The sequence below is a fragment of the Cucurbita pepo genome, chromosome 15, assembly GCF_057944985.1.
Source record: "Cucurbita pepo subsp. pepo isolate OVF chromosome 15, ASM5794498v1, whole genome shotgun sequence".
NCBI classification, from domain to species: domain Eukaryota; kingdom Viridiplantae; phylum Streptophyta; class Magnoliopsida; order Cucurbitales; family Cucurbitaceae; genus Cucurbita; species Cucurbita pepo.
In genome coordinates, this window is record NC_141812.1 from 3270826 (window position 1) to 3286650 (window position 15825).

The 15825-nt window shown below is 39.8% G+C and overlaps 3 protein-coding genes across 7 annotated transcripts; 2 read left to right on the plus strand and 1 right to left on the minus strand.

Moving 5' to 3' along the window:
* The first annotated feature begins 1148 nt into the window (after nt 1-1148).
* On the plus strand, nt 1149-6726 carry LOC111811411 (Galactose oxidase/kelch repeat superfamily protein). Of its 5 annotated transcripts, none has more exons than XM_023698243.2 (3): nt 1149-1334; nt 4282-4632; nt 4854-6726. In XM_023698243.2, exon 3 carries the CDS (start codon nt 5164-5166, stop codon nt 6595-6597), a length of 1434 nt encoding a protein of 477 aa, XP_023554011.2. In that variant the 5' UTR covers nt 1149-1334; nt 4282-4632; nt 4854-5163; the 3' UTR covers nt 6598-6726. The 5 variants fall into 5 exon arrangements, with proteins under 5 accessions (XP_023554011.2, XP_023554010.2, XP_023554013.2 ...); XM_023698242.2 differs by having other exon boundaries at nt 4301-4632; XM_023698245.2 differs by having other exon boundaries at nt 4301-4632; nt 5075-6726.
* A 1175-nt stretch (nt 6727-7901) lies between these two features.
* Nucleotides 7902-9564, plus strand: LOC111811401 (glycine-rich RNA-binding protein RZ1A). The gene is made up of 3 exons (XM_023698217.2): nt 7902-8059; nt 8342-8460; nt 8764-9564. The coding sequence occupies exons 2-3, from the start codon at nt 8350-8352 to the stop codon at nt 9268-9270; spliced, it is 618 nt and encodes a 205-aa protein (XP_023553985.1). The 5' UTR covers nt 7902-8059; nt 8342-8349; the 3' UTR covers nt 9271-9564.
* A 1212-nt stretch (nt 9565-10776) lies between these two features.
* Nucleotides 10777-15676, minus strand: LOC111811400 (beta-xylosidase/alpha-L-arabinofuranosidase 1). The gene is made up of 7 exons (XM_023698216.2): nt 15191-15676; nt 14235-14522; nt 13871-14040; nt 13707-13804; nt 12769-13119; nt 12271-12681; nt 10777-11570 (listed from the first exon to the last, which is right to left on the minus strand). The coding sequence occupies exons 1-7, from the start codon at nt 15623-15625 to the stop codon at nt 10999-11001; spliced, it is 2325 nt and encodes a 774-aa protein (XP_023553984.2). The 5' UTR covers nt 15626-15676; the 3' UTR covers nt 10777-10998.
* Nucleotides 15677-15825: the final 149 nt, after the last annotated feature.

Consider the following 15825-nt stretch of genomic DNA (forward strand, 5'->3'; position numbering starts at 1 on the left):
ATTGGTAAGCTGAACTAGGTTGGGTTGAGACATTTTTTAAACATAAACTCAGTTGATGATCGAGTCGTAGTTAAACAATTCTTATTAAATAACGAACCTAACTGTAAACTTTTTTAGTTGGTGTTTGCCAACTTCTTGGGATGCGGGCGGAGAAGAGCGGACATGTAGACTCGAGTCAGGGTGTAGCGTAACTAAGAGAGTCATTCCATTTAGGGCGAGCCCGTGTGATTATAGGGGCGGACAGGAGTGGTCTGGTGTCCGAGCCAATTGGTTAGACAACGATGACTGAACTTATTAGATTAGTATTAACCGCCTATCCCGAAAGAAAATGGGATAATAGAAAAACGGGAAGTGCGAGAGCTATAGGATTGATTTTCCCCGACCGGTAGTTGCTGGGTTTCCCCATCTCCCCTAAACTTCCCCCGGTCTTCGGCCCGAGCTGTATGAGGCAGAAACTCGTCTCACGTACGGTTCGGAGCCCCACCCCAGCAGTAATGGTGCGACTTAGGTCAACTAACACAAAGAAGATACAGTTCATTCAACGATTGCCTTTGGGTTCCGAACTCCATATGGGGAAGGAGAGTTGTTGTTTGCGAGATATCGACCATTTACATGGACCTACTTCTCATTCCATTTGTGGTAATTTGCTGGTCTATAAACCGTCCTAACGAACGATCAGCTCATCTTTGAGCATGATAAAGAACTTCGTACCGACCAGTTGCCAATAAACTTTTCGGGTTATTCTAGTCATTTATTCCATTTTTTTTTTAAATTAACAAAATACTAACGGTAAACGTGTTTTTTAAACGTTTTTTTTTTTTTTTTTTTTTGACATTGAAACTTTTGAAAGTTTATGGTTATTTTCTAAACGGTAGAAAATTTAGAGATATTTTTATTAATTTAGCCTTTAAAAAATTATATTTTAGATAATTAAAAATTATTTTTAAGGTAAATAAAAAACAAATAAATAATAATAATGTAATTTAGTTTATTTTTTTTATTTATTTAAGCTAAGAGTTTATAGAATTTTTCAATTTATATTATATATTATTGAGTAACGTCTTGAATAAGCCACGTCTAGAGGTGACGTCATATTGAAAACGTGAGGCGACGAGGCGAAGATATCGGGCTTTGGTGGGATGCTCTTCGCTCAACGGCTCAGATTCTTCTCAACTATGGAGCGCGTTGCAGCTGATCCGCCTATGGTTGGTGATGATCTCGGCTGTTCACACACACATCCGCCTCACTTCACAGACGGTGAAAGAGAGAGCATCGGATTTTATCACAATCCAATTTTGACCCCCACTTCTTCTTCGTCTTCCAATTCATTCTTGGTAATTGATTTTCGTTTTTCTTTTCACTTTTTCTGTTCTTTTGATTTTCCTTTTCTTTTCATTGTTTGAATGAGATCGATCGATGCGGCAGATTTTGGGATTCTGTTCGATTTTTTGAATTCAGGGGTTTCTCGTCTTTTATTATGGGATTTTTATCAATTTTTGGGATTTGGGGGCTTTTCTTAGGTTCCTTTGATTGTTTTTGGCTTTCAATTTCATAGCTAATAGCTGAATTGAGTTTGTGACCATGTAGGTTAAGGTGGAAATTTCCTGTTTCTTGATTTCCTCCGTGTTTTATTTATTTGTCTCTAAATACATTTTCCAATTTTGTTTGTGGTTTTTTCTCGTGTGAATTTATGTCATTTTATTCCATATAAGCATGCGATCAGTTCAAATGAATGGAGTAATTATCAAAACAATTTGTGGATTATGCCCATTCTAGTTTGGTTATTCATTTTTATCATGGAGGTTTGTAGCTCTTGCATTGATAAGAAATATTACTGCATTTGGTGCAAGAATGAGCGATTTTATGTGGAAGATATGTAATTTTAGTCGGCCATTCCTTTCTGTTTATTTCATTTTTGATGGTCTGAGAAATTTTTGGTTGAGTTGTTGAAATCTTCTGAATCTCTGTTCTTCTCCAAGCGAGATAGAGACGATTTTGGAACTACTAGAATTCATAAGCATAGGATTTCCTCTTGATTGTATTGTGTGGCCAATATTTGGTGGAAGGAAGTTGATTAGTGTCACTGTGGGTTTCTCAAGAGAGGATGCTTTACTTTCTGGATAATAAACCGAACTTTCATAAAAAAAAAAAAGAATGAATCCAATTCAAATACAATAAGACCTAAAAAGTAATTATAAAAAGCCTTCATGCTCGTGGTCGAAGAGAAACATTGAACCTAACAAGATACCAAACATGGTTAGGGTCTCTCTCCATCCCTCTAAAGGTCTTATTATTCCTCTCACCTTACTACCCCCACAACACAACCCAGACTCCTGTGTGTCACAAAATTTTTCTCTCTCCCGAAAAGGTAGATGGAGAAGGAACTCCTTGATCGTCTCTGTATAGCTTCTGTTCCTAGCAAACTGAAAGCCAAACACATCAAAAAAGAAAATTCAGATAGTTCTAGTAAAGTCGCAGTTCCAAAGAATATGATCATGATCTTCCTTTTTCCTCCAACAAAGAATGCATTTAATTTGTCTATCAGAGAACACGTCTTTCTCAAAAGCCTATCTAAAGTGTTAACTCTTCCATGGATGACCTGGCAAACAAAGAATTGAACGATCTTTGAAATTCTCACCTTCTATAGAGATGAAAAAAACAGACTTATTACATGGGGAGGGAAACAACAAGTGTTGAAAGAACGAACTACAAGGAAAAACCCTTGGTGGGTTCCAAGAGTAGATACCCTTTCTCCTTGACTTAAGCTCAAACTCCTCATTCAAAGATAAGATAGCCAAGACGTCCATTTTTTCCCTATTGGATATTGGACGAAGCCAATTGAAAGAGAGAGAGAGAGAGCTCCATTTGAATCAAGAACGTCAACCCCGGGCAATTTTTTTATAGAGGACAAAGGATTTAAATGGTGAAACTTAGAGGAGAGGGGTTTATCCCCCACCCATTTATCCTCTCAAAAGTAGATTTCCATCTCATCTCCTACATATCACTTTTCAAGGATTTCTACAAGTGCCCTTAACCCCAACGCATTCTATTAAAAAGGACAAGGGTCATATTTACTCTCATTGATTCTAAGCCGAGTGTTAGTAGACTCGAGGGGAACAGGCAGAGTCATTTAGCCTGGAAGGCTTTGTTGCGAGTCCTTAAATTTCCTTAGTCAATTCCCCAAGGTTCACCAACCGAGGCTTACATTTAAAAAATTTGGAAAGAGGTGGAGAATTTTGTTCATTTCAAGATTGGTAAAGGAACCATAATTTTCTTTTGGGCGAAATATGGTTCAATTTTTTGGTTTTCAAAGAATGTTATGCTCTTCTTTTCAAGATTTCTTCACTCAAATTGAGTTATATTAGATTTTTGGAATTCTTCTTGTTGATCTTCAAGGATTCTTTTAAGAAGAAATTTAAAGGATGAGGAGATTGTTGAACTAAACTCTTTTTAAGGTTGTTTTGGATGATTTTGATGATTCACGTACATGTTCTATTGGATTCTTCAGGATTATTTTCAGTCAAGTCTCTTGACAAGAAGCTTGCTTTCCCTTCTTTTTTGCCCAAGGTATTTTATACAGCACTATGGAAATCAAATAGTCCCAAAAGAGTAAACGTTCTTACGTGGATCATGCTGAAGAGTATCTTAAATACATCAGATTCTCTTGATAAAAAGATGTCATCTTCAACTGTGCTGCCTTCTATTTGCCCATTATGTTTTGAAGCAGCTGAATCCATGAATCATCAATTCTTTGAATGTTCTTATCCCAATAATTGCAGGATTCAGTGTTTCAAATTTGTATTTTGAAATGGGTTTTCACCAATAACTCAAAGTCGAACACTATTCATATACATTATTGGCCCATCTTTGCCTCCTAAAGCTCAATTACTCTGACCTAATGCAGTAAAGGCCTTCATTTTGGAAATTTGGTTGGAAAGTAATCGTCATATTTTTTAAAATCATCAGAAATCATGATTGGATCGGTTTGAGTTGGCTAAATTAAAAGCTTCACAATGGTGCTATCTTTCCAAGCTTTTTTCAGCTTTTTCCTTGCAAGATATTTGTTTAAATTGGGAAGTATTTAATTCTATTTAGCTTTGTTGATTCTGTTTGTTTATTTTTTTTATTTATGTTTTTTTCCCTTTTGTGTCGTGTACTTCTGAGCACGAGTCTTTTTTCATTATTCCAATGGTTAATTTCTCTTATTTTTTAAAAAATATATCTGCAATAACTGTATCATTGCTTTCAATTGTTTATATTGCTTTCACTTGTTTATGTTAGATATATGTAATGTTGGTAGGAGACGAGGAACACGAAAGAATAGGAGGGGAGAGCAAAAGAATATTTTAGCATCAAATTTATCTTCGTTGTAGCCAACAAAAAGGAAATGGGATAGGGAAGGACAAGAATGACAACATAGAATTATGAGAGGAGAGAAAAAGCGTTGCAGTTCAGATTTGGAGTTTTGGCAATCCTGTGTTGGGTCCTTGAGATTAGAAGTGTCTGATTGCATTTTTGGTAGTCTAGCTTTGCCAACCCTGCTAAAATAGTAAGACAACGTTTTGGTTGTGCACAAGAATGATATGGGTGGGCGAGGTGTTTGGTCCTGCCTTTTGCATATCAATGAGACGAGTGAGTATCGTTCCTGAGTTATCTTTTTTCTTAAGCATCAGTTACTTCGAAATATATGTTCTTCAACTCGTAGGTACGAAAATGTGTTTGAAGCAAACAAATGAAATTTTCAATCTACTTGACTTGTGATATTCATGTCTTATATTTTTTCATAATGGTATGATATCTATGCTTCCTATTATGCATGCATATTGAATAGTTTTATTTTATCTTTCGTGTAGGATTTCTCAGAATTCTTCAAACATCTTTGAAGTTGTGTAACATCTCTTCTCTCTCTCACACCGCTTCCCTCCATTTGACTTCATTCATTTTCATCAATAGCATGGTCTAGTTCTTGGTTTCTTTGTTCTGCTGGAAATTGCTTGTTCTCGTGTTTTATCTTAACGTGTCTTTTGTCGGTTTGCTTTGGTGATTCGTTCCTTCCATTTATGATGCCTTTCAGAAGTGATGTGGAAAGCCTATGGTAGTAGTTGTCTTGCTTAGTCCAGAAGATTTTTTATTTCTGTACACCGAATCGGCCAAACCTTCTCGATGGGAGCTAAGTTGAGTCTCAACATTTTTGGGGCTAGAGTTGATGGCCCCGATGATTTTGTTCCCGTCGAAACGTGCAAAAAGCAAAAATTGATGTCAAACTATTGGGAGGAAAACCAGAGACTGATTTCCAGCCTTCCTGATGAGATATCTATCCAGATTCTAGCTAGAGTTCCGAGGATACATTACTTGAGTCTTAAGTTAGTCTCTCGAGCCTGGAAACAAGCCATTACAAGCAATCAACTCTTCCATCTCCGACAGGAACTCGGAACGGCTGAGGAGTGGCTGTACATATTGACAAAGGTTAAGGATGGGAAACTTGTGTGGTATGCTTTGGATCCGCGGGCTAGACGATGGCAGAAGTTGCCCCCAATGCCTACTGTTTCTATAGAAGATGAATCTAGGAAGGGTTTAACCGGGCAACGGATATGGAATATGGCAGGTTCTAGTTTGAGAATAGCCGATGCTATAATGGCTTGGCTCGGAAGGAAGGACGCTTTAGATCAAATGCCGTTCTGTGGTTGTGCTGTTGGTGCGATCGATGGGTGTCTGTATGTTTTAGGTGGGTTCTCTAGCGCTTCAGCAATGAGGTGTGTCTGGCGATACGATCCTGTTGCAAATGCATGGAACGAAGCGTACCCTATGTCGATTGGTAGAGCCTATTGTAAAACCACGGTTTTAAACAACAAGCTTTATGTAGTCGGAGGGGTCACGAGGGGCAACGGTGGTTTATCGCCCCTACAATCTGCTGAAGTATATGATCCGAATACTGGCGCGTGGTCTGAAGTGCCAAGCATGCCTTTTGCTAAAGCTCAGGTATTGCCTACTGCATTTCTCGCCGATCTACTCAAGCCGATTGCAACAGGACTAACATCGTATCAGGGCAAATTGTTCGTGCCTCAAAGTCTATACTGCTGGCCTTTCTTTGTCGACGTTGGAGGAGAAGTATACGACCCAGACGTGAATACCTGGGTCGAAATGCCGATGGGCATGGGCGAAGGATGGCCTGCAAGGCAAGCTGGAACGAAACTGAGCGTCACGGTCAACGGGGAACTCTATGCATTGGATCCTTCTAGTTCTCTCGACAATGCCAAGGTTAAGGTGTATGATTCGCAATCCGATGTCTGGAAAGTCGTGGCAGAAGACATTCCCATTCACGACTTTTCGGATTCAGAGTCGCCTTATTTACTCGCAGGGTTAACCCAGAAACTTCATGTCATCACCAAAGATGCAAATAACAACATAACCGTTATGCAAGCCGGTGTGAGAAATCACCATCTGGCTGCATTGTCGTCGTCCTCATCGTCCTCGCAAGATATCTGCTTCCACGAAGTGCACGAGTTAGAAGAAGAATCAGAAAACTCTACAAAGGTGATAGCCACTCGAACGGTCGGGTCGGCCGAACTGGTTAGTTGCCAGACCCTTGTTATATAGTCTGTGGTATATAGTTATAGTTTGGGTATAATTATAAATACTTGGAATGTGGTTATTTTCTTTTATTGTGCAAAGTATTGTGTATTCTTGATTATCAGTGGATATAATATCATATTCTCCATTTAAGAATCTACTTGTCTTGCTTAAATTCTAAGGTCATAAGCTAAGATTTTGGGAATGATGTTTACAGATCCATTTCTAAATGTATTATGTTCTTTGATTTTTTTTTTGGCTATTTTTTCTTGCCAATCTTTATATTAGACCATTTTGCTTTTGCTTGGATCGTGAACCATTCCGATACGTAAAGCTTTAAAATGTTTGAGTCAGTATTTGTCATAATCACACTTTCATGGCAGCGGACTTGCGATTGTGTAGCACTCACTTCCCAACAACAAAATGAGTTAAGCCTATTCGTTCTGGTGTCGCCTACGACCAAGTAACGTATGCTCGACTTCCCAACAACAAATGAGTTAAGCCTATTCGTTCTTGTGTCGCCTACGACCAAGTAACGTATGCTCGAGCTCTGGCCCCGGTTCAAGAAAGTTTTAGACAACTGGGGTAGAGAGATTTCGAAAGAGAGTTTTGAAAGCACGATTTGAGAAATTGAAATTGGTGTTATATGGGAATGTAAGCAAAAGACGACAACAACGACGCACTGCACATAACTATCGGGTAGGGAGAAGTTGACAACTAACTCTTGAGAAAGATATGATTGTAGTTTAATTTTCAATACTTGATCGACTATAGTATGACACTGGATAAATATGTAGTATGTAAAATGATGGATCACACTTACAAAAAGCTCGTTTGAACTAAATATTATACGAATAAAAGTTATTCTAGTATACATTTGGTTTACATTTACTCAGTTTATGAAAGAAATATTGTATCTACCCTACGATAATACTTGATATTCCTCGTTAAAGTACCATAAAATTAAAAATCATTCTAGAGTATATATATATATATATATATATATATATATATATATATAGTTTCTAAATTAACTCGAAAAAGATATATATATATATATATATAAAAATGAAAGTAATATTTATTTATTATTTTTTTAAGTTATTTAAGATCCACTATATTAAATTTTTATTATTATAGTTAAATCATAATTGGTAGAAAATATTTAATGATGTATAATAATTTTGGGACTTTAAGATAATTAAATAAATGATAATTCGTTTTTATCACCACAAGAGAAATTTAATTTGGGCCGACCCATTAGGCCCAATAAAGTAAGGGGAGCCCACTAAAATGACCCACCGTGAAGATTCATAAATCAATGCACCCGCGAAGGCCTTCAATTCGGTGCTTAGCTCTTCGCCCTACAACCCGTTTAACAATCTCACCGTCATTCGGCTCATAGATTTTTTTGATTCTTGTAGCTTCTCTCGATAGCGAATCGAATTCGGAAGGCTTTTGTTCTTCAGAAATTGTTAGCTCAATTCTGGTAATTCTTTTTTTTTCTTTACATTTTATGATTTTGATAACTCAATTTATCTGGATAAGAGTATCGAATTGATATGTATCCAATTGCTTAATCAGGTTAATTGTGCTATTTTGATTCTTCGGATCGAGAAAGTTTTTGAGTATTTTCTTCTGTTTTAAATCCGTTGGATTTCAATGAGTTACTTGCGTTTTTTTTTTTTTTAATCTCGGGGTTTTTCGAATTGTTCGCCACTCTTCCCACTTCGGGAAATTCAATTGATTTGACTATGGCTCTTCAATGAAGCTTGCATAATGGCGGAAGAGGTGGAGTATCGCTGTTTTATTGGCGGCCTTTCTTGGTCAACGTCTGACAGAGGTTTGAAAGATGCGTTTGAAAAGTTTGGCCATCTTCTCGAGGCCAAGGTATCTGATTTGTTTTTCTTGCGCTTACTGTTCTGTCGTCCTTTTTTAGCTGATTATAGTCTTGATTCTTTCTGCTGGAATGTGATTCCTCCAATTTTCTTACTCCGGATGGATATTGTTTGCTGTTCTCCTTGAATAATGATTCTTCATTCTTGTATTGATCCGTGTTTGAAGATAGAAATGTGAAAAATGTAAGGTTGGTGCTTGTTGCATTTGATAATTTGGATGATAGCTTAAGGTCTCTGTTCCTTGGGATTTTCCATAGTCACCTGTGATTTTGATAATGCATCATCCATTTCACAGGTAGTTGTTGACAAGTTTTCTGGACGTTCTCGTGGTTTTGGATTTGTCACTTTTGATGAGAAAAAAGCTATGGAAGAGGCAATCAAAGGCATGAATGGAATTGATTTAGATGGCCGGACTATTACAGTTGATAAGGCTCAGCCAAACCAAGGTTCAGGTAGAGATCATGATGGTGATCGTCCACGTGGTCGTGATCGAGGTCGAGATTTTGGAGGTGGACGTGGATCTAACGGTGGAGATTGCTTTAAATGCGGGAAGCCTGGACATTTTGCTAGGGAATGTCCCAGTGAAGGTGGTAGAGGAGGTAGATATGGAAGTAGGGATGACAGATATGGTAGTGGTGGTGGTGGCAGTGGTCGATATGGTCCAGATAGAAATGGAGATAGATCTGGTGGGCGCAATCGGGGTAGTACCGGTGATCGAGGAGGTTCAGGAAATGATCGATATAGTCGTGACCGCTCTGGGCCATATGAGCGACGTGGTTCTGGTGGTTCTCGTTCTGGATAGAATTGTGACTTATCTGTTGGGGTGTGTAGTCATCTTAACTTCACTGGTTCTTATAGCTGCCTCGTACTGATTACTCGTGTTGTTTCCACATTAAATGAAGCTTATATGGTGGGATCTTGCTGTTATTGTTTCTTTCTACAGATTGTCTCTCTTACAGTTCAGAGTTCTGAAGAGCAGAATTTGACGTTAATATTGAGATGTTTGTGTTCCTATGTGATGAATTTGGTATCATGGTACAGTGGTGTGGTATCTAATGTGTTCTTGACATATTCATTCAAATCTGGTTTTATGATCTTTGAGTGCCCTTGTAGCTGCTGGATTACTTATGAACACATACACAGGGAATTGCATTAACTGCTGCACATTTCATCTAGAAAATTTTCTTTTAGTATACAACTAGACCTGGTTTTTGATGTTCGATGGGTATCGAGAGGACCTGGCTTTCGGTAAGCTGCTACTAGAGATCTGTGTCCTGACCCGGAAACTTTGACAGAACGTTGTTCCCATTGTCTTACAGGTAATTGCACTTCTTTCAGCCTTACTGTCCTAATATGAACTATCACCTTTATGTCGTGTTATATTGATGTCGTGAACTTTTTGGCAGCATGCTTCGTTTATATGGTCTTATTGGGTGCATAATACAGTTTCTTGTTAATTGGGCGCTTTAAACTTAAAATTTACCCAAAGCCTTTGGGATGCTCAAGCAAATTTGTTCATAAACTCTCACTTAATCTACGAATACGTCCTGCTGGCTTATGGTCGAGCGGTATTTCGTGCTAAAATGCTCGGCACGTTGTTTGGAAGCTCTTGATGAGTTTGGCAACTGTTGTCCCATCTTTTCCACTCTGCCTTGTTGGGGGAGACTTTTGGTGTTCTTGCCTTCTTTCTGGGTCTGGTTGCTTGTTCTTGGTCTTGTTTGTGGAGATTGATTCAGATATGTGATTCTTTGCATCCAAGGTTTTCGTTCGAAGTTTGTTTGGAGTCTCTATAATGATCGTCCCGTCCCGTCCCTTTCACCTTCGGGATCAGTTTGGTTTCAAATCCATTGATAGCTCTATTTTCAAATGCGATCAAAGGAAACTGTCTCGTGTAATTTAGGCATATGTATCTCGATTTTCATCCCTCAATTGCTGTCATGATGAATGTTTTACAGGCGACACCGAGGAAGCGAAATAGTCGTCCTTTCTCGTGATTTATTTTCCATAGCTGTGTTCTTGTATGAATTGCCATCCAGGAATGGATGTTTTTTTTTTTCTATGATGAAGAACAAAACTGAAATGTTTGAGTAAGGGTTCAAACATGTTCTTAAAGGAATGTAACTAACGTGTTGATCTATGTTCTTTCGATCTATGTTCTTTCGTTTCTCTATAGCATATTGATTTGGGTGAGTCACTTAAGTCCTGTAATGACTTTGATTTCTATTAACTTAAAGTTACTGCCGTCATCATAACATATTCTCTTGTAAATTTCATCGTAAAACATAGCAATGAACTTGCACGTTTGAAATTCGACCAAACGACACCTTGTGCAATTGTCCTCCATTTTTGCCCACTTTCACCAAATTTCCATTCCATCAGTTCCTTGGTTCATTTTTCAATAAGAATTGAGAAAATTCCTACAACTCCCTCAACTTATTTTACAATTTGATTGTCCACCGACCAAAATGCGTAAGAAAACAAATCATAATCAGCCACCGGGAGCGGCGGCGGAGGAGGAAAAGCCGTCGATTCAAATCCTAACGTTCAACGAGTGTTTCACCGTTCCTACATGGAGAACATGGAGGCCCAACAAAACTTTCCGGCTTCCGACTTCGTCGGCCACACTCAAATCCTTACAAACATCCACTTTGAAGCGAACTACCGTTTCTCCGCCGGCTCCCAGAGACACCTTTTCAAAGCCCAGAAGGTATTTCTGGGGTGAATTGTGCATTGATGGCGGCGATGAATACAGAAAAACTGTGTGGCTTCCGCTTCTCTGTCCTACGTTCTTCACTCTCAGATGAACATCCAATCCCAGGTTTTGGCAACGCTCTTGGACGACGTCGAGCGATTGGCAGTTTGACGAGCGGCAAATGTGGCCTTCTTCCAAGGGGATTGATACCAGCTTTGGGGCTTTGACCAGGTGATGTTTGTAATCTGAGTAACTCAATCCATCCCCAAATGAATATACTGTTTCGCCTGTGTAGAATCTGTATGTTCTTCCTGGATATCCATTGGTAGGATCTGGTCTCATATTCATGTTCGTCATTGGAACCTTCTCTACGTATGATTGTGGGTACCAAGTCATGGGTAGTCTACCACCTGTTTGATAAAATGCTTCTGTGAGTTCTGAAATTTTTTTCTCTTCATATTGGCAGTAGTTAAGGTTAGAAATCACGGATCTCCACAATGATATGATATTATACACTTTGAGTATAAGCTTTCATGGCTTTATACCAATGGAGATGTATTTCTTAGTTATAAACCCATGATTATTCCCTAGATTAGCCAACGTGGGACTCCCTCCCAACAATCCTCCTCTTGAAAAAAGTACAACATAGAGCCTCCCTTGAGGTCTGTGGAGTCCTTGAACCACCTCTCTCCTGGCTCGACTCCTTCTCTGGAGTCCTCGAACAAAGTACACCCTTTGTTCGACACTTGAGTCACTTTTGACTACACCTTCGACGCTCACAACTTATTTGTTCGACATTTGAGGATTCTATTGACATGACTAAGTTAAGGGCATAACTCTGACACTATGTTAGGAATCACGACTCTCCACAACAGTATGATATTGTCTACTTTGAGCATAAGCTCTCATGGTTTTGATTCGGACTTCCCTATAAGGCCTCATTCCAATGGAGATGTATTCCTTATAAACCCATGAACATTCCCTAAATTAGCCAACGTAGGATTTCCTCCCAACAATCCTCAACAGTTAATTGTTTCACCTATGTTAGTCACTTGAAATGAGCGAATTCTATGGTTGGAGTATGATTAAAGTGTTGAGAAGTAGACTTACATGGATTAAAGGATCCAAAGATTACATCAGCTATGGCAGCACCCCCAGCTTCGCCAGGGAAACCAACCCATAAGATGCTTGTAATTTTGTCATTGTTCTTCGCAAATGTTATATCCATGCCTCCACCAGTCATTATGATGAGAATTACAGGTCCTTTTGATGCTTTGGCCACTTCTGTGATTAGAACTGACTGCATTCCTGGAAGATTCAGGTCGACTCTGTCTCGACTCTCGGCTTCAATCGATTGGTCCGATCCTACTACGAGAACTGTGGCATCTGCTGATGCTGCTATCTTCTTTGCTTCATCTAGCTGGACAGAGCTGCAAGCCACATTGATGCAGCCCGGCTGATATGTGGTGGATACTACGGCTGATAGGCCTTGTAAAGGTGTTGTATATTTGCAAGGTATGCCTGCAAGTCAAAATATGGTGCAGTTTTTCAATGAGCTGATCAAGTTAGTGAGTGGATTAGAAGATGAAAGTTTAGAAAATAGTGTACCCTCGTAGTTTCCAATCATGGTTTTTGTGACATTGGCATTTGGGCCAATTACTGCCAAAGACTTGATTGCCGAGGCAGACAAGGGCAGAGATTTTGGGGTGTTTTTAAGCAAAACTATGCCTTGTCTTGCAGCTTCTCGAGCTAACTCCTGATGCTCTGGTGTGCAAACATCTTTTGGACCAAGCTTCCCATAAAGCTGCTTGCTGGGATTGCCATCAAAGAAGCCTAACCTCATCAATGTTTGAAAATTGTTTGAAACTGCTTTATCAATGGCTGCCTCGTTCACGAGCCCCGCCTTAACTGCTGCTTCGGTATGTTTCCCGAGAAAATTACCACAGTCAAGATCCAACCCTGTTAAATCGATTGGGTAAGTATCCGATCTCAATGAATCATTCTTTTTCAAGTTCTATGCATGAGAATGTTGAGAATTGTTGGGAGGGGAGTCCCACTTTGAGGGATTGTTCATGGATTTATAAGTAAGGAATACATTTCTATTGATACGAGTCCTTTTGGGGAAACTAAAAGCAAAACCACGAGAGTTTATGTTCAAAGTGGAGAGTCCTGATTCCTAACATGGTATCAGAGGCATGCCCTCGAAGGTGTAGTCACTTTTAACTTAACCATGTCAATAGAATCCTCAAATGTCGAACAAATAAGTTGTGAACGTCGAACGTGTAGTCAAAAGTGACTCAAGTGTCAAACAAAGGGTGCCCTTTGTTTGAGGGCTCCAAAGGAGTCGAGTCTCGATTAAGGGAAGGTTGTTTGAGGGCTCCATAGGCCATAAGGGAGGCTCTATGGTGTATGGATGATTGTTGGGTGAGGAGTTCCACTTCGACTAATTAAGGAAATGATCATGAGTTTATAAGTAAGGAATACATCTTCATTGGTACAAGACCTTTCGGTTGTAGAGAGTCGTGACATGATAGTATACTATTTACCTGCCAATATAGTTTTAGCTGCAGCTTCCTCGGGCGACTTGGTATAGTGTTGTGAATTGTAAAGCACATCGACCGAATCGCAGTCCGAAACTATGTATCTGCAGTTATCCAGTGTTATTGGAAGACATTAGCAGAAAGAAATGAAAGAAAAGAAACCAACATACCCGTTCAATTTCCACTGGCCTCGGATAACCCCAGCAAGGAGGTCTGGATCAGCGCAGGTTGGTTTGCCATTAACTTGATTGTAAGAACACATAACACTAGCCACATTGCCATCGATCACACAGCTCTTGAACGGCGGTTGAAACGTATCTTCCAAATCTTGCGGCGTCACCTTCAATCAAAACACGAAACCATCAGAAATGGGCCATTGAGATCCCACGTCCGTTGTGGAGGAGAACAAAACACCCTTTTAAAGGATGTGGAAACCTCTCCCTAACAAACGCGGTTTAAAAACCTTGAGGAAAAGCCTGCAAAGAAAAGTCTGCTAGCGGTGGACTTGGACCGTTATAGAAAGTGAGCTATTACCACAGCATTGAAGTGATAGCGATCTGTGCCTTTCCAGTTATCCAAATCATAGGCAGTGTAGTGTTTGCAGCAGGCAGCAACTTTAAGCCGGTCGGGATCGCCATCGTCCCGCTGCTGCAGGCCTCGAACGTAGCCAGCAGCGTACTTGCTGGAGAGCAGAGGGTCCTCCCCGGGAGTTTCTTGGCCTCTGCCCCATCTGGGGTCTCTGAAAATGTTGACATTGGGCGACCAATAGGTAAGTCCTGCTAATCCCACATTGTACATAGCTCTTGCCTCTGTTGAAACTACCTGCACAAGCAACAAGTCAAAATGGTTTCATTTCATTCAAATTTTATCATCCTCCTTGAGATTTACTGATTCTGTTCTTCATTCTTGGTGGGTATTTGTTTTCTTTTCTTTTTCATTTAGATTCCGAGTCACACATCTTGCTGATATAAAACAGGGTAACTTATGTTAGGAATCAAGACTCTCCACAATAGTATGATATTGTCCACTTTCAGCATAAGCTCTCGGAGCTTTTCTTTGGGTTTTTCCAAAATGCCTTATACCAACATAGATGTATTCCTTATAAACCCATAATCGTTCCCTTAATTAGCCAACGTGGAACTCTTCCCAACAATCCTCAACAGCCAAGTCACTAAAAGATCGATTCTTTGGGATCCTTCCTTTATCCAAATGGAACGAAGAGAGATTGAATCAGATCGATTCCCTAAATGCTTTTCTGGGTATTCCTTAATGTCCTGGCTATTCACGGGATGTGAGAAGCAGATGAATGAAATCGAAGAATTTCTTGGGAATCCTACGAGATCCATTCGTTCTTTTTTCTCTCATAGATGGGATTCGAATCCTATTGAGAGCTTGCTAGACGATTAGGGGAGCGAGCATTTTGGTAACCGACATTGTCCAGATAGGGAGTTAGAGAAAGAGAAAGAAGGAGCAATGTATGTGAGTGATACCTTTCCAATGGCTTCAAACAGGGAAGCATTGAAGGAAGCCGCCGTCAAAATGACCTGAGGGAAGCTGGTGGAGCTAGGAACCACATTCGAATATTTAGTCCCCGGACCGACGTAAGAGACGCCGTGCAAAGCCTCCGACCACCATTCATACTTGGGAATCCCAAGCCGGCTCACATTTCCAGCATCGTTGATAAGAAATCCAATCTTCTCCGGCAGCGTCAGCCGCTTCACCAAATCCCCCACTCTCTCCTTAAACCCAAGCGACCCATTACAGAACCCAAACCCCACCACGGCCGGATTGCTTCCGGCATCACAGGCAAACGCGGTGGCCGAATAGCCGGAGCTCCGGCAGAAACAGAGAGAGAGAATCAAAAAGAAAGAGAAAGTAAAAACAGAGTCCATGGATGCTCTGTTCTGGAGAAGCGGGGAGGCCATGGAAGTGAGTGAAGGAGATGAAAAGGGTATCTGTAATGGACAGGGAAGATGCATTATTTTATAGGGAAAGAGATAGGGGAATCGTGTAAGCGCGCCAAATTGAATCAAAACAAGCTTTTTTGCAACCCGTGATGGATAATTTGGAAGAAGAAAAGTGAAGGAAAATTCTTAAATTAATCATCTTGTTTCTTCTTTAACTT